General features: G+C 41.8%; 2 protein-coding genes across 4 annotated transcripts; both read right to left on the bottom strand.

The window, feature by feature from the left end:
- Window positions 1-214: 214 nt before the first annotated feature.
- On the bottom strand, window positions 215-11,281 carry jade1 (jade family PHD finger 1). Of its 3 annotated transcripts, none has more exons than XM_058615773.1 (11): window positions 11,124-11,281; window positions 8,404-8,486; window positions 7,321-7,388; window positions 5,893-6,050; window positions 5,338-5,522; window positions 5,045-5,256; window positions 4,717-4,884; window positions 4,148-4,264; window positions 2,924-3,535; window positions 2,693-2,810; window positions 215-2,397 (listed from the first exon to the last, which is right to left on the bottom strand). In XM_058615773.1, exons 2-11 carry the CDS (start codon window positions 8,477-8,479, stop codon window positions 1,442-1,444), a joined length of 2,670 nt encoding a protein of 889 aa, XP_058471756.1. In that variant the 5' UTR covers window positions 8,480-8,486; window positions 11,124-11,281; the 3' UTR covers window positions 215-1,441. The 3 variants fall into 3 exon arrangements, with proteins under 3 accessions (XP_058471756.1, XP_058471757.1, XP_058471755.1); XM_058615774.1 differs by lacking the exon at window positions 11,124-11,281 and adding an exon at window positions 10,752-10,935; XM_058615772.1 differs by lacking the exon at window positions 11,124-11,281 and adding an exon at window positions 10,027-10,696.
- A 2,142-nt stretch (window positions 11,282-13,423) lies between these two features.
- pgrmc2 (progesterone receptor membrane component 2) lies at window positions 13,424-23,348 on the bottom strand. Its single transcript, XM_058616176.1, has 3 exons — window positions 22,805-23,348; window positions 17,899-18,054; window positions 13,424-15,328 (listed from the first exon to the last, which is right to left on the bottom strand). Exons 1-3 carry the CDS (start codon window positions 23,145-23,147, stop codon window positions 15,231-15,233), a joined length of 597 nt encoding a protein of 198 aa, XP_058472159.1. The 5' UTR covers window positions 23,148-23,348; the 3' UTR covers window positions 13,424-15,230.
- Between the last annotated feature and the right edge of the window lie 144 nt (window positions 23,349-23,492).

Below are 23,492 nucleotides of genomic sequence, written 5' to 3' on the forward strand. Positions count from 1 at the left end.
GCACATGACGGATACGAACCCGATCGCAGCTCAGTGACACTTAAGTGCTGATGACGAGGACATTTTATGTTTTGGGATAAAGACTGATGAAGAGATGATGACAGCTGGAGTTTGAGCAGTTTTCACTTCCTGTGCAAAGCAGTTGAAAAGCGATAATAATAAAGAAAAGAAAGAAAAAAACGTCACTGACTGGATTAAGATAATCTGTTTCAGCTGTTTTTTTTTAAGTTTTTAAGATTAAGTGCAACCTACTCGTCGTTGAGTTTTAATACTACGGCAAAAAAACAAAAAAAAAACATCGCACAAGCTTGTGGTCCCGGACAACAATCACGACTTTTATTACGTAGCTGATGCTTGTAAATATCTGAGCGAGCGTTTAAGTGGCAACTTGACATCTTTCTATTCTAAAGGGATATTCAGATTTTCAGAAAGCGTGGTTAAATGAGGGACTGACACTTTATCAGAGCTGTGGACGCCCCCTGCTGGCCACGGCTACCGAATGGGAGACGAGGAAAAACTGATTTTAGACACTCAACAGGTGTCGTAAAAAAAAATATATAACAGTCAGCTCAAGTCCAGGGCTGCAACGATTCATCGATTACTAAACTAATCGTCAAACTACTTTGAGCGCTTTAAAAAAAATAAAAAAAATAAAAAAAATAAAAACAAGTTTCTCTGATTATTCAGCTCCTTAAATGTGAATATTTTCTGGTTTTCAAAATTGTTCTGGCGCAAAGTAATCGAGTAATCAAGGAAATAGACGGTTTCGTCTCGCCTACGATATCTTCAGAGTATTTCTGCTGACAGAATACTCACTCTCCCCACACCAAAGTCCATAGAGAAAATGGGCGGTTTTAGCTGGGTGGACACAGGTCGTCTGCTGCCCTCAAGTGGCGAGTCTGTGTCACTAAAATAAATCAGAACGAAGGATTTCAAACCCCTGAAGTCACAAAATAACACATTAGCGATGGAGACAGCAGTGGATCAACAACTCCTATGTGCTGCGATGTTAAATTACTGATTTTTTCAACGGACTTTGGTGTGGGAGAGTTAGAGGGAAATAAAGTTTAAAACATCGTAGACTGAAGCGGACACAGAGCGTTTCATTAAGCTGCTAAAAAATCTGTTTTTCCTCGTGTTTTTCTTCTGGTTCCTCACACAACCACACCTGACAAAACCTGAACAATCCCTTTAAGGAAAACTAATAGTAATAATAATCATAATAATAATAATAATAATAATAATAATAAACTAGCTCAAAATAAAGTAAAATATTTCCCAGTTTTACATATTTTACAAATAAAAAATAAATATCAGCTCTGTTTTTTCTTCTTCTTTTAAACGATTCATCCAGAAAAATAAAGGTACAAAGAGCGACCATCGTTCTTTTTCTCCACCGACACAGTGCAGCTTATTCTCTCAGTGTTCCTCTCCACCGCCATCAGGAGGCGAGCACGCCGCGACGGATGATGTCGGAGCCGTAGCGGCGGCTCAGGGAGGCGTCGCCTCTCAGCTGGTGGGAGTGGCATCTTTTCAGGCAGGGGTCGCCGTCGCCGGGCTTGGAGTCGGACGCGTAGCCGTCGTTCTCCGTCCCGGCGTGCAGTCGCGTCCTCGGGTGCGTCGGCTCCGGCGTGTTGGTGAGCGGCCGCAGCAGTGGCTTGCGTTGCTCCGCCTCCTCCTTCTCGCTCCGCCTGGGGATCCTGAACTTGCCCCAGCCTTTGAGATGGTGGGAGACGCCGGCGTGCGTTTTCCTCGGCAACATGTTGGCTTTGGCGGCGGCGTGCGGCGTCTCGCAGGCGTCGCCGGATTTAGTGTTGGGGGTCGCGTCCGGGGAGGCGGGGCTTCTACTCGTCGCCTCTTCTTCTCCGTAGTAGTCGTCCGTGTCGGAGCCTCTGATGTCCACCAGCCTGATGGACATGGACTTGTCCACATGTTTAGACCCGAGCTTGTTCTTGACGTGGCTGGGGAAGCTGTGCGTGGCCTCGCTGCCGCTCCTCCTCTTCCTCCTCCGCTCCTCGTTGTTGTCCCGCCTCACAACCCTCCTGCTCTCGGGTTTGTGCAGTTTGAGAGTGAACGTCTCCCGATCCTCTGACTTGTGAGGCGACAGGAAGTCCATCTCCTGACTGGTGTCAGAGTCTGGGATTGTGGCGTCGCCCGCGGCCTCTCTGACCCGGGAGCTCTTGCTCTCCTTGGCGTCCGGCAGTTTGCTCAGGTTTTCCTTCTTGTGTCGCGAGTCGCGCAGGCTTTTCCTGTCACTGCTTTTCCTTTTGTCCTGCTTGGAAGAGCCTCGTTTGCTTTTCAGTCCGGCGTGGCTCCAGGAGGAGCGAGACTCCGAGTCCTGAGACGATAAACTGTCCAGAGAGAAGAGATCCTGCAAGTCCTGCGCAGAGGGATCGCCTGAAAACACAAAATCACAAAATTAGGACAGTGTTTGTCCTTCTGTTAGCAACTTCCTGTGTGCAGTTTTTGACGGATGGATCTTATTTTTTTGTGATCAGTAGGTCAGGGTCCCCACATTCATAAAATTCAAGGACTTTCCAGAACCAATTCCCTCAAATTCAAGGACCGAATTTGGTGACACATCTTAAGAAAAAACAGTGGGCAAAACAGATCACTACAGTTGCTTTGTACACATTATACATATTGTTTTATGTGTATTTAACATGTTTAACATACGTGTTGTGTGACTGACCTGTGAGCAGCTCGTGGTCCAGCAGTCTGACCTGGTGCTGGAAGATCTGCTCCTGGACTCTCCACAGCGATCGCTTCATCTTCTCCCTCCGAGTCACCATGTAGGTCAAGTTCCGAACCTGAGGAGCACAAAACAGCCGACGTCCACTTTACTTTGACACGTTAGTGTAGAGTTTTCGAGCTTTAGATGAGAAAAAGCTTCATAAATGATGTTAAATGTTTGGAGACGTACCCTCTCCAGGTCCTGCCGCAGGTGTGTGAAGAGCTGCAGGCGTCGCAGCAGAACCTCCTGCTCGCGTCGGGCCAGACTCTCCTCCTCGTCCTTCTTGGGCGTGAGGAGCGCCTGGTTGAAGTTGGCCTTGCGCTTCAGCTTCCAGTACTGGTAGAGGAAGTCCACCGTCTCCGGCGACAGCTTCAGGTGAGCGGCCACCTCCTCCACCTCCACAAACTGGTAGAACTCCTCCTCCATCTCCTGCAGCTTCAGCTTGCGCTGGTTGACCCTCTTCTCCTGCTGGCGGCTGCTGATCTCCGCCGAGACACTCGGCGCTCTGTCGACGAGCTGAGGCGCGACAAAGGAGGACGAGGAGGAGGAGGAGAAGAAGGTGGCGTCGTCCTCTCCTCTCACCCGGCCTTTCCTCCTGCCCTTCTTGTCTCTGGCGCCCTCCTTCTCCTCCTCGCCTCCCGAGTCTCCGTCTCTGGACTCGTCGCCTTCCAGTCCCGAGTGTTTGGGGCAGTAGGACTTGAACTTGACCTCGTCGTCACTGGTGAGGATGGTGTTCATCTCGAGGCTGGCGTGAAGGCCGCACGTCACGTGGAAGGCAGTCCGGCAGTTTTTCGCTGAGCACTGGAAGAACAACAAAAACATTGACTTTAGGCTTTTCAAAATAAAAGACATTTAAAGCTGCAGGGGTGGGCGGAGACAAGAAGTGTTTATCTGTTTGTCAATGAACTTCAAAATATTTTAGGTGCTGATCTCTTGATTCTACATCCTGATGCAATTTCAATTTTCAATTCGATATCAATTTATTCTGAGATATTTCAGTTTCCATACAAATTTCACTGGGTTACAAAAGAGATTTTTACAGAACTAATGTGAATAAAAATGTGGGTCTTTCAAGCCAAATCTGGCATGATTTCGATAGTCTTGGGAGATTACGGAAACAAGAAAAGGCAGCTATTTAAAGATCGATCAAAGGATTTTATGCATCGGAACTTAATCCAAACGAATTTAATCCAAACAAATTTAATCCTCTCTTTGAGTGAAGACTATTCTGAGGTGTCATGTGTTTACGATTCATCACGTTTAAACCTGTTATATTGAAGCTTAATACAAGAAAACAACTAATTAAGTACAACGGAGTCCTACCTGCCACTGAGCCGCAAATTCACTGAAAAACATTCTCCACATTAGTTTGTTTGCCGTGGTTTGTGTGTTAAACATAAACATAAACGTCACCTGTATACACGCTCCCGTCTTCTCTTTGCAAATGCAGCAGATCAGAGCCCATCTGTTGCTGGGGATGTGCGACACGTTGGTGATCGGCTCCATCTTCTCTGGATTCCCGATGCTCACCTGCACATCGAACACGCGCGTCAGAGTCACTTTGTTTTGCCATTTGTGGGGAAAACAACACGTCGAAAAAGCGGTTGCAACCATAAAAACACACGAGACAATAAGAAATCAGATAGAAAACATACTTAGTTAAGAACGCATGATAAATACAATACAACAAAAACAGATTAAATTCATTCTCGCTGCTAAAATGTAGGATTTAAGAGCAGGTTTTTTTGATTTAGTCCCTTTTTCAGTTCACTGCTGTCAAACAAACATCATTTAAAGAAAGAAAATACAAAATGTGTACAAAAACATGAAGTGAAAATTAAAAAACAGCATTTTATTGACAGAATTTACCTTAAAAGTTGGCATTATCTATAAATAAAATGCAATTCTTTTTTTAACACAAAGTTATATTTGTTATACTTCAGATTTTCAATAAAAAAACAAAACAAAACATTAGTCATCACCTCTGGAATCCACAAGGCACAGCTGACGTGGACCCACTTGGTTCCACTTCGGGTCGGCTTCATGGCTCCGCCCTTCTTGGGGCACAGCTGACATTTGGGCAGGATGCCCAGGGCGCAGATTCGGCAAAGCCAGCTGCCTTTCGGGACTTTCTGGATGCCGTAACACGCCTGGTGAGAAATACAAACATGCGGCGTCTCAGCTCCAGGACAGGAAGTGAACACGGATATAGTGGCGGGACCGGAGAAATCAGACCAACGCTTTTAATCTTCATTGTTTAGGAAACAGAAGGAGAAGGAGGGTGTGTGTGTGTGTGTGTGGACGTCTGACCTGGTGGACGCAGATGTTGCACTTGTCGCAGAATACCATCTCGTTGTTGTCCTCCCCGTCAGGCGACTGGCAGACGTCGCACACCACGTCCTCGTCGTACTCGATGCCCAGACCCTCCTCCGTCTCCATGGCGTGCGTCATGTTCTCGTAGCACCGGTGCTCGAACTCCTCCACCGCCCGCTCCATGGTGATCTCGTCCACTGGCGGCATAGCTGCAGAAACAGAGAGAGAATGTGAAAATAATCCCCGGGTTCCACATCACAGGATACATGCTTTCCATTTTCCTGACTCACCCATAACAGCGAACTCCTCGTTGGCGACGTGCAGCCAGGCCACGTCTTCCTCGTCCAGGTCGTAGCGGCACATTCCTTCTGCTAGTGTCCGAATGTCGACGTATCCCAGCGCCTCGGTGCCCGACGTCCGGATCAACTTCTTGGGCCGGATAAACATGACCTCCTTCCCTTTCTCTACCAACTCTCTGCACGACACACACACAGTGGACAATAAAACTGTTAAATTGTCTTAACACACTGTGTTTAAACTGAGGTTTAATGAAAAATACAGTTGTTACTGTGAGATAAAAGCCCAAACCTTGGCAGAAATACCAACGTAAACTACATTTCTTTGGAGGCAGGGCGTAAACAAAATAATAAAACAATTTCATTGCGATTATTTTGTGGTTATAATGTGAAAAAATTTAGCATTTTTGCTACTCGACTCTTATTCTCACATGCAAAAAGAAAAGATAAAAATCACCATGTTTGACATTTATTTGGGACGCTGTAAACTGACAAAATGCTGATTTTTCTTCTCGTGGCCTGTGTTTGTTTTGTTTTCTGTATTTCTACCTGGCGACAGGCTGTGGGATGGACTGGGGGCTGACGGGGACCTGGACCCCTTTCTCCCACTCCTGCCTCCACTGGTCAGCGAGGACGTAATAGTCCTCCGGGTTGAGCTGGTGCGAGTCGTGCACCTTCATGGCGGTGATCAGGTCCGTCCTGAAAACCTGCAGCAGCGTCAGAACACAAACATCAGACACACACGAGTCCAACTAGATTGAAGTTTAAATTCACAGCAGATGCAGCGACTGTTGATTTCACAGTTTGTACAAGCATTAGTTTTCTTTTTTGAGGCCTGGAACTTAATAAATAAATGTGTGAATTACTGTATCTTTATATATCCATGTACATTAGATAGATACTTTATTCATCTCACAGAGAAATTCACAAGAATTATTAAATTCATTAGGATGCAGACGACGAGGAGGGGTTCATTTATGTATGTATTGATGATTTATTTAAGCAATGGGAGGATATTCAGATAATAATTAACCTGGAGATAAAAAGTTAAGTGTTTAGTTAACGGATGACTGGTCATTCTTCCTGCTCCTTTTCAAACATTGTTCTTTGTAGGTTCCATGTTGTATGCACTTGGCTAATTTTACAACCGATTGATCGGTTTAATATTTTCTTTGACTTTTTTCAGCTTCTTAAATGTGATTTTTTCTCCCCCCCTGGTTTCTTTACTTTATATTAATAAAAGAAATCATTAAAACTGAATTATTTGAGGAGGCAATGCATCGTGGAATCAATTTGTTGACGTGATTATTCTAAACCGAATCATAAAACCAGAAGGCGCACAGCTCATTGTAAGTGTTTTCTGATTGAATATCTTATTTTTTGGCCTCTTCAGCACAACTTAATTAGTCTAGAGTGAAGACGTAAACAGAGACAGAGTTGCAAAAAATAAATGCAGACTAAGGTTTGTTAAACTGAGCTAAATAAACAGTTTAATAGAGATAAATGTTTACTTTTCCAAAGTTTTAAAGGTAAAATTAATAAAAAAATAAATAAATGTGCAATAAATAATCATGTGAGTAATCATTAGTTCCAGGCTTTTTCTCATCGAGACACTGTGTATCCATGTTTGTACAGCAGATGACAGGCTGTGTGCAGTCAGCTGACCAGGAAGCAGCCAATCAGAATCCCGCTCAGACTAACGTAGTTGTTTTGGTTTAATCTGATTGGCCCACAGTCAGAGAGGGGAGTGCAACACAGCGAGTCCAAAGAATGAACAGTAGATAACGACAGAAAGGCTTCCACACTTCTCAACTCACACTCTCAGAGAGCAGAGTCTATAAATGAACACATCAAATTAAAGACTTGTTTTTAGTGATATCACGCCACAGTGTTTCACTCACTTTAAAAACACAATGATTAGAAATTAAGAGGGAAAAAATAATTAAAAACAGCAGAAGGCAACGTCATGACCTGTACCTCAGAGGGCTTCTGTCCGGTGCCTCTCCTCGGCTGTGATGAATGTTGGGACCAGCAGGTGGAATTACCTGCAGGAGAAACAGCAAAAAGACACTTATTAACACACGTCACAGCTTTTATTTATTCATCAGACTTAACCTCAAACAACGTGCAGATTATTGTCTCTAACCTGGAAACGTATGCATATTTAAATCATTTGTGCACACACCCAAGAAAACCACAGAGGGCGAATGTATAAAACCTTAATTTGTACTAAATACGGGACATAAAAACACCTGATTACTTCAGTTTCAGCCTATAAAAGGCCTTCATAATATTCTACACATCTAACAGAAGTAATCAGTGAGTCCACGGAGACAACGAACGAGGTTCGGTCAAATTAAAGCACCTTTCAAACACCTTACAGGTCAAATTCAATGCTTTTCCAGCATCTTAGAGCTGTAGTGAAGCTACATATATAATATTTTAGATTCAACCCAAACTCTGATTATATAAAAGTCACATTTTGTCTAATAAGTGAACTTTAAAGTCTTCTTCTTCAACCACTTTATCCAGCGCTTAAAACTAATATAACTTACTAACAATTTAAAGACAAATTTAGAAGGCCCATTTAAATGTATTTTCCATGACATATTTTTCTTCAATGAGACTGTGGCTGTGTCAGATTTTCAAATCAACCACTTAATTAAAGTCTGATGCATGATGTGGCAAAACAATAAATAAATAAAAATCACAAGCTGTTTCCTGACACTTTATTCCTTTCTGTCTGTCTTTATTTCTTTGTTGCTCGTTATTCATATTATTGTTGCTTTTTCTTACCCCTAACTGAGCATTTAGTATACATTTACTGACTAGGAAAATAAATGTTCAGGACAAAAACAATTAGTCAAACACCCCCAAAGTACTTGGGGGTGTATAAAGATTTATCTTTATACATTAACTTCAACTTCATATGTGCTGACCCTACATAACAAGTGAATGTGAGGAAGATGGTGGAGTTGTAGTGACCTCATTCTGGTCTATAATTAAACCTGGCACAGATGACTCAGCAGAAAATAAAAGTTTTTTTTTTTTGTTGCTTACTTTCACTGTCGGATTCATCACTGCTGCTGGGGTTCCTGCTTCTCTTCATGGTCGTCTGTCTGCTGAGCTCCATCATAGAAACACTTCAGTCAAAAGGAGAAAAAAACAGGGTTACAATTTAATAACAATCTAGACTTCAAACAAAGATAATAATGTAACGAAATAATCAATTATTATTCAGATTAATTTTAAAAACAAGTTTCCAGAACCTCATGTGTGAGAATTTGCTATGCATTGGGATGGTTGATGAGAAACAAAGACATGTAATAATGATATTATCATGGAATCCAGGAACATGTGATGCAGTTTTCACTTCAATCTCATGTTTATCTGACTGACTTCATTCATTCAAAAAAAAGTGTCATATACATCAGTCAGAGACAACGAGTAGTAACTAAAACTATAAAATAAATCAAATTAAAGTTTCACAATGAAGTGTTATTTTATATTTGTACATTTGTATATTTGAACTCATGAGGCTTAACTATACAATCAGTTCCAACAAAAAACACACCCTCAAAATCAGTTTTTACGGGGACAAGAATGTAAAAAAACTTCCGGAACAGCCACAGACAAGAGATCCCACATTCACGACATACAAACTAAATTATTCTATTAGGTGTATGGTCCATAAAATATCAGAAAATGTTGAAATGATGTTATCCAAAATAATGTTTAAGAAGCTGAAAAATCAGAAAGCTTGTCTAATTCATTTAAAAGAAAAACTCAATGATTAATTGATTATCAAAATAGTTGATGATTAATAACAGACTAATCGCTGAATGGATTAACAACAAACTACACATTGTATGCAACCGATGGTGCATGTAATAATGCATTACAGTAGTAGTAGTAGTAGGGGTGGGTCAAAATATGGATTTGGTGATATATCATCGTACTTCTTGGTTCAATACGAGAATCAATACACCAGGGCAAATATAGATAATTTAATTAACTTATACTCTAGCCAAAGAAGAGGGAGTTTACAGCAGGATAATGGTAGAGAAAGTTACATTAAGAGATGCTCCATCCACGTTCAATACATAGACTTTGTTCTCTGTATTGTGAATAAATACAGAAATTCTGCACATTTAACTTTTCACAGACATTTTGTTTTCTTCAGTTAGACAGATATGGTGATGTATCGCTGTATGATTGTCTTGCAATATTTTGATTACCACAGAATTGTTTGTCCATCATATCCCTGTGATTCACACCTCTATAAAGTAACATTAGCCCCATTTATTAAATTACCATATTTCAGGTTATGTGTAAATATTACCACTGCTTTAAGTGCCAAATAAGTATATTAGGATTATTAAGACCATCTGTTGTGATAATTAATGATACATTCCTACGTTTTGGGGAATTAATGAAAAATGGTCGCTGTCTCTGTAAAAACAGCCTAGGTAAACACCACAGTGACACACTGACAGTGTTGCACATGCTTCCTTGTTGATCTGACAGCATCGCAGCCCTGAGGGGACGGTCTCTCACACTCACACACACACACAGTTCCAGCGATGACAACAAGTTAGCACCCAGAGCAGAGGCAGGAAAACGCCTCATATCAGCTGTTAGCTCCGAATACAATACACCAACAAGGAGTCTACACTTACTTACACCGGACAGGTGGACATAATGTCAGGCTTCGCAGCAGCCACGGTGTGCACAGAGGAGGGAGGGACACGATGCTAACTCAGGCTTGGCCGGCTAGGCTAACGGCTGGCTAGCCACGGTTAACGACAGTGACGCTCGCTCTTCAAACAAACAGAGCTAACTAGCGACTAGCCTTAGCTGACAATTGCGTACAGTAACTTCTATTTAAATTAATTTAATGTAACACGCGTACACCTACACGCACACATAGAGTTAACATGATTACGTGTAGCCTCTAAGCGACAACACAACGCGATGTTTGCGGGTTTTCTTAACCATAAGGGCTGCGTATCCAGGCTAACTAGCCACTAGCTACAATGCTAATATCCCACCACTGTTATGCAACATGCTGGGCCCACCCACACCCGGCGCCTCTGGGTGGAAAAACCCATAATAAAGAATGACATATATTAAAACGTGCAATACTGTAAAGCAGTCATACACGACATTCCCCATTATAATATTTTCCTTCACCCACAGCAACAGCCTGCACGTTGCGTTTAACTGACGTTGTTGATTAGCAACATGGGCTAGCTCGCTAGCCGGAGGCTAAAGCTACGCGTCCGTTACATTAGTTGTATTTAGCATTAGCCGCCGTTGCTAACATAACACCGGCTCATTACCGTCCCACAGTTAGGGTGAGCTCTGTGCCAAAGGTTAGGGGTCAGGTATTGATTGAGACAAACTACCTGAAATCAGCATGAACAACACACGCGCGCGCGTGGAAGGTGTTGATGGATATGGTTAATGATGATGATGATGTAGTGTTGCTAGCCCGCGGCAGGACACAGTGAGGCGGCGGCTCTAACCAGCGAGCCACTGGCTGAGGTTAATCTTTGGCGCCATTTTGAAATGACGATGTCGCGTTTTCGTAGCGGGGCTGCTGCTGCTGCTGCTCTAGCTCTGCTGCTGGAGCTGCTGCTGCTGCTGCTGGAGCGACCACACCACAGACACAAACTCACTCAAAACACGGGAAGCACTTCATGAACACTCGCTCACATTATGAACATGGATTAAAAGCGTGTAAGAGTTGTAAATGAAGAAAAGTGGTCGGTACATACAGAGCACGTCAGGCCGAGGCGAGCAGGTGTTTGAGTTTGATGTGAGGCGCAGTTTTTTTTTCCACCGTGAGTTCCGCTTGACCCGCATTCCACATACACAAACACGGAGCAGCGGCGGCGGCCAGGGGGGAGGTTACCCTGCCCGGACTGCACTTCTACATGGACGCCGCTAGAGGGCAGCAAAAGCCCCCCCCCCCCCTTTAAGATAAAAAAAAAATAAGGACTGTGATGTTATTGGACCGGACTGCAGCTCCACCAGGTGGCCGCTAGAGGGCAGTAGAAGCTTTTGTCTTTTAACAAATGGCTCTTAAATATCTTAAATATTATATACAAAATAAGATATATGTAAAAAAGAAGAAAAATATATTATAATAATAATAATAATAATAAAGAATATGATATTATTGGACTGAACTGCATTTCCATAAAAACAATATTACATACAAAATACAAAAACACATGTAAGATACTAAAATAAAGAAAATATATATTAAACTCCACCTGGTGCCCACTAGATTTTTTCTTCCTTTTTTTTTTCAAATAGTTTACATAGATGTATAAAATAAAATAAAACATATCAGAAATGATATGTGTATATAAAATACTGAAATTAAAGAAGAAGGTGCAGCTGCACCTGGTGGCCGCGAGAGGGCAGTACAATGATATTATGTTTACTTTTGTAATGTTTGCATTAAACAAACTCAAGAACCTTTATTTTCTTAATTTAATTCAATTAAAATTTTCTAGTATTTGACTCATGCAGTTTTCCATATTGAGACACTAAATAAATAAATAAATACATAAACGAATAAATAAATGAATAAATAAATAAATAAAAATAGACAGAAAGAAACAAAATTAACCATTTGCAGAAAATAATCATATAAAAGGTTGTGTAATGGAATCATCACAAGACTGAGTGACTTACAGTGAAGGACCAGTGACTCATCATCATCATCACTCCCCGTGATGAGGGTCAGAGCCCAACATAGGAACTGAGGGACAATTTAAAAAGAGAGTTTTTCTGTGGGAGAATGTGGGACACATGTTATCAGTGCTGAGAAGTAAACAGATAGATTATCTATTTAAATTAAATAACATAAACACAGGATAGACAGTATGTACGGTGCTTTATACAAGTATAACAACATATACGAAATAAATAACTAAATAGGTATTTGTAATTATGATGCAGCTTTTGTACGACAACATGACACAAGGAGGAACTCCTGAAGCTGATCTGACCCAGTTGTAAGTAGTTTGCCCACTCACAAATTATTTTTAAAAGATGTCAAATATTTGCGACTCAGTCAAACGGACGACAAGAGGGAGACGGCGTCCTGTGTTTGAGGCCACAGCCTTTTAGAAAAACATCCATATAGAGTGGAATAGAAATGTGGGACGTGGGGTGCAAATGCTGCCACAAAGTAGGAGACCTGGTCACCCGAGATCCTGATCCTGATCCTGGTCCTGATCCGAGAGAAAGAAGCTGTGGATTTGGGTGGATTAAGAGAAACAAACAGTTAAGATTACACACACACATTCTTGTGCAACTAAATGCTTAAGCCTAACCCTGAACCTAAACACTAACCCTAAAATCAGGTCTTAACTCTCCCTCAAAAGCCCTTTAAAGTTGTGAGGATGAGTAACAGTAACCTTAACCATAACCACAGTTCAAATTTTTAACCCTTAACTTAAACCAGCGCCTCAGAAATGAGCTTCTGCCTCATTAGGACCAGGTTTTGGTCTCCATTTTATTTTATTACAGCCTATGAATCTTCTCATGTCGACACTTTTGTGACAGACACCAGTGAACGTTACACGGTTGGACGATAAAGTTTTGAATTTTGAAAGCATCTGTTTTTTGCTCAGCGTTCACGCAGATGTTTATCGTCAAGCAGTTTTACAAGTAAAAGTATTCAAAAAAAAAGGGGAGGAGTTAGGATTGAGCCATGGTGACTCAGTGGTAGGGCAAGTTGTCTTTCAGCTGGGAGGTTGTAGGTTCAATTCCTGGCTCTGCAAATCTAGTGTCCTTGAGCAAAGACACCAAAACCCCATGTTGCAGTGTGTGAACGGCTGAAAACTGCAGTGTAAAGCAGCTCATCAAGAATAGAAAAGCTCTATAGAAATACAGACCATAATACCGACTCTTCTTCTTCTTCTGATTTTATTTGGTAGTAACAAAGAGTTAGAGGAAATGTAGTGGAGTAAACGTTGTCTAGAAAGATAAATAAAGTACAGATGTGTGGATTTTGGGCCTTTTTTCGTCCATTCATGACAGTAAATAAACTCCAGACGTGTGCAGTTATTAACCAAATCAGTTTATTATGCATGAATAAATCCCTTCCTTCCTTCCTTCCTGACACACACGCACGCACACACACGCACACACACACACACACTCTCACACACACACGCGCACGCCCAACATTTAAATACATGACGTGGTGGGAATTCGGCATAGCTCACTTTGTTGTTGCACATGCTTTTAATAAAATGATACGATATATATTTACAGGATAAGCAAACGTCTCCGGAAAAAAACAACAACAAAAAAAAAAACAACAACGCACAAACTGCTCCTGTTTGTCCCGCCCTGCAGCACTGTCACAACGCTCCTTTTTTTGTTTCCTTTTTATATACTTTATTTAATTTTTATTGATTTATTTATTGAATTTTTTTGGAAATTCACACACATTTTTTCAAAAGTAACTGAGAGAAAAAAAGAAAAGATACAAACATAAACCATGAGAGGGGGAGAAGGGGTTGTGTTTTTTTTGTTTTCTTTTTGGCCAAATACGACACAGCGTTATACGTATACGGAGTTTTGTCATCAACTACATAAATATGGCAGTAACACTGAGTAATTTCCGACGGTTTATTTACAGAGTTTGTGAAGTTGGCGGGCGGTGGGTGGGGTTTAGGAGGAGGGGAGTGGGGTCTACGTAACACGTGGTCGCTCTGTGCGCGGACGACCATCACAACGTTTGCCTTCTAGAAGCATACGGGGAGGGGGGCGGGGCTTGGGGTAGGGTGGGTGGAGTCGCCTGGACGGCGCCGAAACCTTCGCTCACTTCCTGTTACACCAGCCTCGGACTGACACAACAAACTAAATAAGGCACAATTAATACTTGGACCATTGTTTTGTTTTACAGGGAGAGGGTGGGGTTTTGGGGGCGGGGTCTACAGACTCGTAGCTGGCTTGTGACACATGTAAACAATTGATTCGATTGATTAGGACGACGAAAAACTAAATCACCTTCCCTTTGTACGTCCCATGTGATTGACCCCCCCCGTCCAAACAAAAAGATAAAGCGAGAACAGCCCCAACCCCCGCCCCCCACCACCCCTGTTGCTACTCAACAAATACAATCACATGGTGACAAACGAAGAAAACTAGTAGTGCATACACTACAAAAACACAACAGGAAAATGCGACGCCCCCCTCTTCCCCCACCGTCGGTTACCTTTGGTTCGGCCACAGCGCTGCCGTCTGAGCGACAGGAGGAGGAGGGGGGTGTAAAATGGTTTGAACGCAGAACAGAATCGAAGAATCAGAAGTGAAAACAGACTGATTGACTGACTGATTGATAAGCCGTCCCAAAGAGCGGAAGCAGTGTTGCCGTTGCGATGTGACTAAACTGCAGGTAAAAAGAGAAGAGAAATCCGTTTCCCCGTCCCGATCCACCGATCGGCTCCTGACCGACTGCGAGCGGCCTCCACCCGACAACAACAGCAGCAGCAGCAGCAGCAGCAGCAGCATCAGCGGCCGTCACCACACTCCTGTACCTCCCTCATTCCCCCGACAAATTTCGCGGTTAAGTTTGGATAAATCAAATGGCTCGACCTCACTGTCTCTCTCTCTCTCTGTAGTCTCTGTTGGTGGATGAGGAGGGAGGAAGGTTTTTTTTTTTTTTTTTGAGACTCCAGAGTTCTGTCCTTTCCAGAACAGCCACGACACCAGAACAGCTTCAGGAGGGTGGGTGGTTTTTTTTTGGGAGGAGCAGGGTCAGGTAGCGAGGATGGAAGGATGGATGGAGGAGGAAGAAGAGGCGGTCTGTCGCAGCTGTTTGGACTCCTGGTTTTGGTCGGTGGGACGGACACCGCTCAGTCGTGTTTCAGGTGGTCTTTGATGTCCTCCTCGTCCGTGTACTCCGACGGCTCGTCTCCGGGCCTCAGCAACCTGCCGACGTAATCGTAGTTCTCTGCGAGAGACAAACAAAAACCACGGTACGTCACGACTCTGACGGCAACAATAACCATTCTCAAAACCATTCCTTCGTTATTTTCATAGTCGATTCATCTGTTGAGTAATCGCTTGGTCCATAAAATGTCAGACAGCGTTAGAAAACGTCGATCAGTGTCTTGTTTTTGTCCACAAACCAAAATGATTCACTCTTTAACTAGAAAATATTCATATTTAAGAAGCTGAAAATCACAGAAACTCACAGAAAATGTCAACTGATGCAAAATGATTTTTGAACTTTTACTGATTTATTTTTGTTACATGGAGCAAAGAAAATAGAAAATAGTCATATTTAAGAAAAATCTAAACACTTATTTAAATTCTTTAAAACTCACAGATGTGCGCAGGTTTTATTTGGACTTTGTTGAAAACTTCAAATGTCAGTTTAAAAATGGAAGCACGAGGCTACGCCCTCATTTTGTCTCGTCGTCCTCGTTCAGGCGTCGTTACATAAGTGTGGAGGAGTCAGAGGTCGAGCCACGCCCTCGTCAGATATTCACACAGAGCCACATGTTACCGCAATGACACACACACCCACACACACACCCTAGTTTACACCTTCTCTTAGTTGCTCACCTGCTGTATATCTTTGAACTAAGAATACAAATAAATAGCATTTTGTGGTGAATAAGAGAAAGAAGATGCTTTTTCTGTGGCTGCGGCGATATTTGATTTCTTTTTTTGTCCTACACTGCTGTAAATTCATCGGATTTATCCTTTTTCACCCTCCCTCTGATAAAATAAAACTCTTTAATGATACTTAAAAACAAGATTTAATTACATACGGGCGATCAAAACAACTAAAATAAAAGCTTGGATGAATAAAATCAAGTTTTTTAGTAACGTAAGCAACATTTCTCAGGTTTCTGAGAACAGAAATGCAACATTTGAAATTAGGGATGCACGATATTGGACCTTTTGCCGGGCCGATAACCGACATCGATATATACATTAATATAGCTGTAGAGGGCGCTATCATGGGAGTCAAGGAGGCAGCTTCACACGTGTTATTTTCATCATGTACATTTGAAGAGTTGTTATTTCAGGAAGCAGAGTTGCAGCAGAGCTCAGTCCACATTTAGACCCGCGACACGAAAACAACTGAGCCTCCACTCTGAACTGAAGTCACTCACGAGTAAAGATTCATCTTTGAACCGAGACCAACGTGACGCGGCAGAAACGGAGTCTCTGAAAGAGCCCTTTGTTTCCCCCTCGCAGCTCCACTGTTTCCTGCTCTGTTCCGTTTCTCTGCACATGTGGCAGCAGGAGATATTTATAGTCCAGGACATTTGCACATTTCTGCCCCAAAACGAAACGCCACTTCAAGCCACAGCGCTATCAATCGACAGTCACTGCTTCCCTCAAACTAACCTCACCGCGGTTTCAAAGTGTTGGTGCCGCAATTAATCTGTCGAAGAATCGTCTGGGCCAGAAAATGTCAGAAAACCCCAAAACGACGATGTCCACAAACCCAAATTATTCTCTTTTAATGATTCTTCATGCATCAGAAAATCAGAATTATAAAGTTAGTTGACAATTAGTTTAGTCATCGACTGCAGCCCCTTGTAGTTATTCTTGTAAAATGAACACACATTAGGGCAGGGGTTGGCAGGTAAATTTGGTCCAGGGCAAATATTTATCCAAACAGTTGAATAACGGGCAAAAAGATCACATTTTCATAAAGCAAAACCAGTTCTTTCAACTCTTAAATCTTGTACAAAAATGGCAAATTTAAGAGATATAAGCCTTCTGTGAGCATCCTGTCATCACAGAGGATTTGTCATGCGAGCTTCTCTTTACCAGAACTCCTAGACCGTTTGTGACATCTAGAAAATTCAAAAACTATGGACTATGGAGATCTGTCCAGGGTGTGGCACACCACAACGCTCAGAAAAAAGAAAAGAAAAAGAAAAGCACAAACAGGAAATAGCCGGTCACCTTTCACCGTTAGCCCGCACAACTTTTGACAGACAGACAGATAACTTCAGACACAACCTCCCCCTTTTCCTTTCACCGCAACCTGTCTTGGCAGATGGCCGCACATCTTTGAGTCTGGTTCTGTCAGAGATTTTCTTCCTGTTAAAATTGAGTTTTTTCTCTCCACTGATGCCTAGTTTTTTTTTTATCTATTCTCACAGAAAAGATGTCTTCTCTTTGTCTTGAGGACAACTGCTCACCGTGCCTTTAACCGCCCCTCGGGAAAAAAATAAAGTTTCAAATAAACGGAAACTTTGGTGCTTGTTTACAAAATAATGCGTTTAAAAATGTCGTCCTGCAGCACAAAGCAGAAGTAGAGCCCTGGGCAGGGGAAGAAAACATATTTTTAGTCTGTTATTAATCATTTATGATGTTTCTACCCCTTTTGTGCTACACATAAATGTTGTAAATGTCAATAATTGTTATAAAGACCTTAAAAAGTCCCCTTTTCACCTCAAAGATAAAACAGCGTGGTTGTGAAACCCGAGCCCAATCAATATCTACGGGAACATTTACTCCGGTTTTGCCGTCAGTAAAAAAAAATCAGCGTACCCATGAACTGCATCTCCCACTCCCGCACGCTCTCCATTTGTACAGCGGTGAGATCCGACAGGTCGTCGTACACGTCCCTCAGGGCGTCTTTCTCCAGGCAGAAGGTGGCCAGGCCTCGTGAAGCATCCCGGCCGGCGAAAACGCCATAAGGACCAGCTGAAGGGAAAAAACAAACAAAAAAGGTCTGGATGAAAACTAGTTCAGCAGAGCAGTTTATTTACCTTTAATATATTTTAATCAAAAGCTGAGGGTCGAGTGTCTTTTCTTTTGACAGAGTTAACAATTAACTTAACTTAACTGTCAAAACCTGCATCATGTGACATTCAAAGCCACTGATAAGTTAACCAGCTGACTAAAGGACAGAAGCAGATAAAGAAACGTCTGAAAAAAACACAAACAAAGCAAAAAAAGTGAGTTAATCAGCGAAATCACTCAATTTATCAGCAGCTACTTTGAAAATTCTTTTACAAACAGAGCAGTCATACACGATCGCGATAAAAGGCGTCAATTCAGTCGATATCAATAATTATCACAATAAAATGTTGTTTAAACGATTGTCAGTCGACTGCTGAAAAAAATCACCAACTATTGGAGTGTTTTGTTTAATAATTAAAGCAATTTCTCAGATTTTTCAGCTTCTTAAATGGGAATATTTTCCCGTTTCTTTGCTCCATATAACAAAGTAACGATTAGTTTCGTAATAGATTAACCTCTCCATTAATTGATTAGCTGTTTGGTCCAATGTCTTGTTTTGTCCACAAACCACTGACTTTTAATTGTTTCTTTGTTATATAGAGCAAGAAAGCACAAAACTGATTGATTTTCAAGAAGCTGCAAAAACCAGACAACTTGTTTTAATTATTAAAAAGAATAAATGTCTAACTGATTCATCGCTGCAGCCTTACACAGGACATTCCTTGGTTTTAAAAGCACGACACTCATCAACAATTGGAGGAAATATTTGACAGATGAAGAAGCGATTATGAAAATAACAAACCAAAGGAAATAGAAAAAGATGAGGCAATGTGAGCAGATATGTGACCACAGAGACTTATTGTTGTGAATCTGTGGCACATTACACATCACCAGACTGTCAATATTTAGACGTTTGCCTTGTGTAATATTTATTACCTGGCACAAAAACAAAAACAAGTATAAAATGGCCAAAAAAAAACCATTTCCTCAATTTAAAATATTCCCTGTGGGAGGAAATGATATATAACACCGATATAATTTTTCCATCACTTTCAGTTATTCAGCTGATGCCGTTGCTGAGGACGTCAAATGACGCTTTTCCACTATACAGTTCCAGCACGACTCGGCTCCACTTGGTTTAGGTGTGACTGAATTATTAGAATCAGTGGATTAAAAAGATTTGTTCACAGAATGGTTCAGTACTTCCTGCATGAGCATACTGAAATACCACTGAACGTGGTCGTGATTGGGCTCACGAGATGAACGCACGTTTTCAGGATTTCTCTTTAACACTCTGATGACTATCATGATATTCAGGCCGCCTGGATTTACTTTGATTTTATGGCTGTAGAATTGTCAGAAAATGTTCAATGAGTGATTATTTTCATAATCGATTAATCTGTCAACTGTTTTCTCGATTAACCGAGTAATCGATTGGTCCATAAAATATCAGAAAACGTTGTTCAGTGTTTGTCAGGAAATGATGATGTTCTCGAATGTCTTGTTTTGTCCACAACCAAAATTATACCGTTTTTAATGATTTCTTTGTTATAGGGAGCAAATAAACGACTAAAATATTCACATTTAACAAGCTGAAACAATCAGAAATCTTGTTTTAATCAAGAAAAAAGCTTGAAAGCCAATTACCAAAATAGTTGACGATTCATTTAGTAATTGATTAATAATCGGGTAATTGCACTACTCTATTTCTCTGCTTTCCGGTGTCCATCCATCCATCTTCTACCGCTTTATCTGCCACATGAGGGCCGCACGGGAGGGGTACTGTGCCAATCTCAGCCAACATAGGGCAAAAGGCGGAGTCATACCCATAGTTTTTGAATTTTCTAGATATCAAAAACGGTCTAGCAGTTACGGTAATGAGAAATACGCATGCCAAATCCTGCAGCGACGACCAGACGATAGGAGAAGCATTAACTGATCTACAGTTCGGCATTGTTCGCTCTGATCCTCGCATCGGACGTCGCACTTACGACGTCACATTTTAGTATGGCCTCAGCACTATTGGAACCTCGTCAGTATCTATCACTGATGGAAAAGCGAGTAGAGTCAAGTCGTTGACAATTGTGCAACAGAGAGTGAGAGGGGAAAGTGGTTCCAGCCTTCAGAGCAAAGTTAAAGAGTCCATGAAGCACCTTATCGCCTCAAAGATTAGATATACTCTCGTCTTACACAACTGGGCGCTTCACAGAAAACACTGCTCATCCTACCAAAGAGGAGAGAGGGGGGAAAAAGTTTGATATCTTTTGTTTTTAAACCTTTTTATTGTCTTCATATTCATCACTCACGACAACGACACAGGAGCCAGATTTAAAGCCCAAATATCCGCTGTAAATGACAGCTCCAGCTGCACAGGCGCGTCTCCACACAACAGTACAACGCTGCAGCTTACAAGTCTGCGTTTAACGACTGAATAACTAGGTCAACAACTGTGGATAAACTGCCCGTGTTATGAAAAACATTTTCGCCGCAAAGTGGCACAAAACAGGGAAACGACACTTTCCAGAGACCAGACCCAAAAAATGTCATTAAAAAAACACTGTTGCAGTCAGTTGTGATAAAGACCAAGTGGACGGTTGAAGATAGGACGCTGCCAACTCCACGGTGTGGCTCTGACACTTGGCTCAGTGTGGAGCAGTGAGAGGTGGCACACAAGACGACTGGGAATGTTTGTTTAAATCATTCGAGTTTCATGACTCAGGTTAGAGAAAATGTGGAGCAGCAGGTCAGACACAATAAAGAGCTGCACAGTATGCAGAACATTTCCTCTGGTTCAGGGTGTGATCCCAAGTGATTTGATTTTATTTATTTTGGATCCCCAAACATATTCTTTTAAAACCATTTTAATTAAGATAAACTGCTCTTAGTGACTTTTTTCTCTTGGAAATGATTCATTTACTTATTCAAAGTGATATTAGACTGCTTTTAAGGTTAAATGGAGTTCATGAAAAGCACTATATAAATAAAATGTATTATTATTTATTATTATCAGTACAGAAATGGTTGTAAAGAAGTTGCTATGTGCTAAAAGAAATGACTTGCAATGAATGTGAATTTCCATTATCTGGATAATTGTGACTGGAGCAAATCATAGGTGTCAATTTAAACCAACATACAGTCTCTGTGATTTATTTCCAAGGACCACAACAGGGAGCCTGCATCTATCCATTCATTAGGACCTCATGATTTACTTTAATTATTTTATTCCAGGTTCTTGATTTTTAACTTTTATTATAAATAAATATACAAAGTCACATGTTTAAGCAACATTTTGTAACATTATTTTGGGAAGTCATTTTTGTAATGTCAGCAAAATGTCACAATTTTTGATAACCGTCAGAAATGTCTCTGTAACACTAGTTCATTTGTATCCTCTGTACAATTCATCCTTGCTTGTGCACAATTTCTGAAAGAGAACAGTTGCAAACTAAGTGACGATAAACTTCAGACATTAGGCTCCATCGGTTTACGTTTAAGAATCTAGATGTTGCCAAGTGCTCACTCTCACTAGAGCTGTTGTGTGAGTTTATCACAATATTATTTTGCAAATAAAGGGTATTTTGCAATGTTGTGATGGTATTGTATCGAGACTTAAATATCATGATATCTATGGAGATCCCAGCACTATAAAGCATGGTTCTTACACGTGTGACAATAATACTGTGAATCGTGATTATTTCACTTGGGATAATTGTGAAAGGAAATATTTTGCGTTAGCGGGAAGTTTTGTTGATAACATTTCTGTTGCCGTCAAAAATCCATGGTGTGTAAACTATGTTATGAGTGAGTAGCAAAGAATCTGCATACGTAAACGTTACTATGGAAACAACTCCATTAACCTAGACAACTCCTCTGTCCTCACTTGGAGCGAAACCTCCACAGAATTCCCAAAACTCTGCAGCATCAGACTTGTGACCCGTGATTTAAGCATTTGCTGGTTATTGTTAACAAAACATTTAAATTTGACAATAGGGTCTTAGTGTGGTACATTGCAAACAAATGATGGACATGATACCACTTATGACACCATGTAGAGAACGTTATGAAATCAATGATCCTAGACCGACTCGAATCGTGACCTTAAAATCGAAAATCGAAAAGAATTTGGAGAATTGTGACCACCCACAATCAAATCTGATTGTAAAAGGTTGTTCACAAAAGTAAGTTGTAATAAAATAATTTGTTTTGCAAGTTAGTGGTCGGAAAATCAGCTTCTACTTTCGATTTAACCGCTGTTAGAGCTGAAAATCGTCATGCGTGGACTGTATTTCCGTGCACCAGCAGCCTCGTCAGTGTAAACAAGCGGCTGCTCCACAGCAGACAGCCCAGACACCGCCGTGTGTCTGAGGGCACGTCAACAAGCTACACGGCTAACCAGCTAGCAGGCTAGCTTGTTAAAATGTTGCACTTCAGCAAAAAAAAGTTCCACTTATTCAATAAACGTGAATATTAAGTAGAAAGACATTGAAACAGCGTCGCAACAACAGCCGCGAACGTTAATAAAAGAGGCGTGCTAGTTAGCTGACAGCTAGAATCCCATTCAAAAACACAAAGCCAAAGAGCCAGAGCTAAGCTAAGCTAACCATAGCGGTTTGCGCCCAAATGTTGATCCGAGAAGAGTCTTTAAAGGCGGGACACGTAAGCTAACTCTCTCGGCTGTCAGTCCTGTTGCAAACCCCCCTAGCCCGCTCACCTTTTCCGTAAATCTTTTTGCCGCTGGTCACGTCGAAAACTTTCATGTTGACGGCCATCAGGATGCGGGGGTTCTGGAGTCCGTCATACTCCCGCAGCTGCTCCAGCGTGAAGTCCCGTCTCCTCATCTTGGGAAGAGCCGAGGCCTCGTCGCCCTGGGCCGCGGCGGATACGAGCCGCCTGCCCCACCACCGGTACACCAGCACACAGACCGCCACCACCGCCACCAAAATACCGATATTCAGCAACATCCCGCCGAGGCCGAACCCGTCCGACTCAACCGCCGCCCCCTGCCCGCCGTTCGTGTCAACTGGTCCGCTCGAACTGTCTCCATCGTCCGCCATACTGCACGGTTAGAGCCTGCCCGCCCCTGGACTGCTGCTGCCTTCGGGGACCGTCGGAACACACAGACGCAACAGTTGAACCAGTGCCCAAATATAAAAGTCAGAAAAAAATGTCGTGTAGTGAGAATGTCGTGAACGAGCCGAACGTTTCATGTATATACATATATATATATTGATATAATAATATTAACAGCTAGATCATGTGCATTCCCCCAGTAAATTCAGCTGAGAATGGTGTACACCGGTGTCGTTGCCTTTTATTTGTGCTGCCTCTGATCTGCCCTCTTACTTCATTTTCTAAGAGAGAAAACATACGGATGAATACCCAACTCTAACCCTACACAA

The sequence above is a fragment of the Solea solea genome, chromosome 18 (genome assembly GCF_958295425.1).
Source record: "Solea solea chromosome 18, fSolSol10.1, whole genome shotgun sequence".
Taxonomy (NCBI): domain Eukaryota; kingdom Metazoa; phylum Chordata; class Actinopteri; order Pleuronectiformes; family Soleidae; genus Solea; species Solea solea.

What these genes read in the sequence shown, in the direction of transcription:
- jade1 (XM_058615772.1), bottom strand. An exon ending in CGAGGAGTTCGCTGTTATGG is followed by an intron (nt 5,257 to 5,337) that starts GTGAGTCAGGAA and finishes CTGTTTCTGCAG; the next exon opens with CTATGCCGCCAGTGGACGAG. An exon ending in AGACGGGAGCGTGTATACAG is followed by an intron (nt 3,536 to 4,147) that starts GTGACGTTTATG and finishes TTGTTCTTCCAG; the next exon opens with TGCTCAGCGAAAAACTGCCG.
- pgrmc2 (XM_058616176.1), bottom strand. Translation starts at nt 23,147, where the DNA reads ATGGCGGACGATGGAGACAGTTCGAGCGGACCAGTTGACACGAACGGC. An exon ending in CAAAAAGATTTACGGAAAAG is followed by an intron (nt 18,055 to 22,804) that starts GTGAGCGGGCTA and finishes TTTTCCCTTCAG; the next exon opens with CTGGTCCTTATGGCGTTTTC. An exon ending in GTGGGAGATGCAGTTCATGG is followed by an intron (nt 15,329 to 17,898) that starts GTACGCTGATTT and finishes TGTCTCTCGCAG; the next exon opens with AGAACTACGATTACGTCGGC.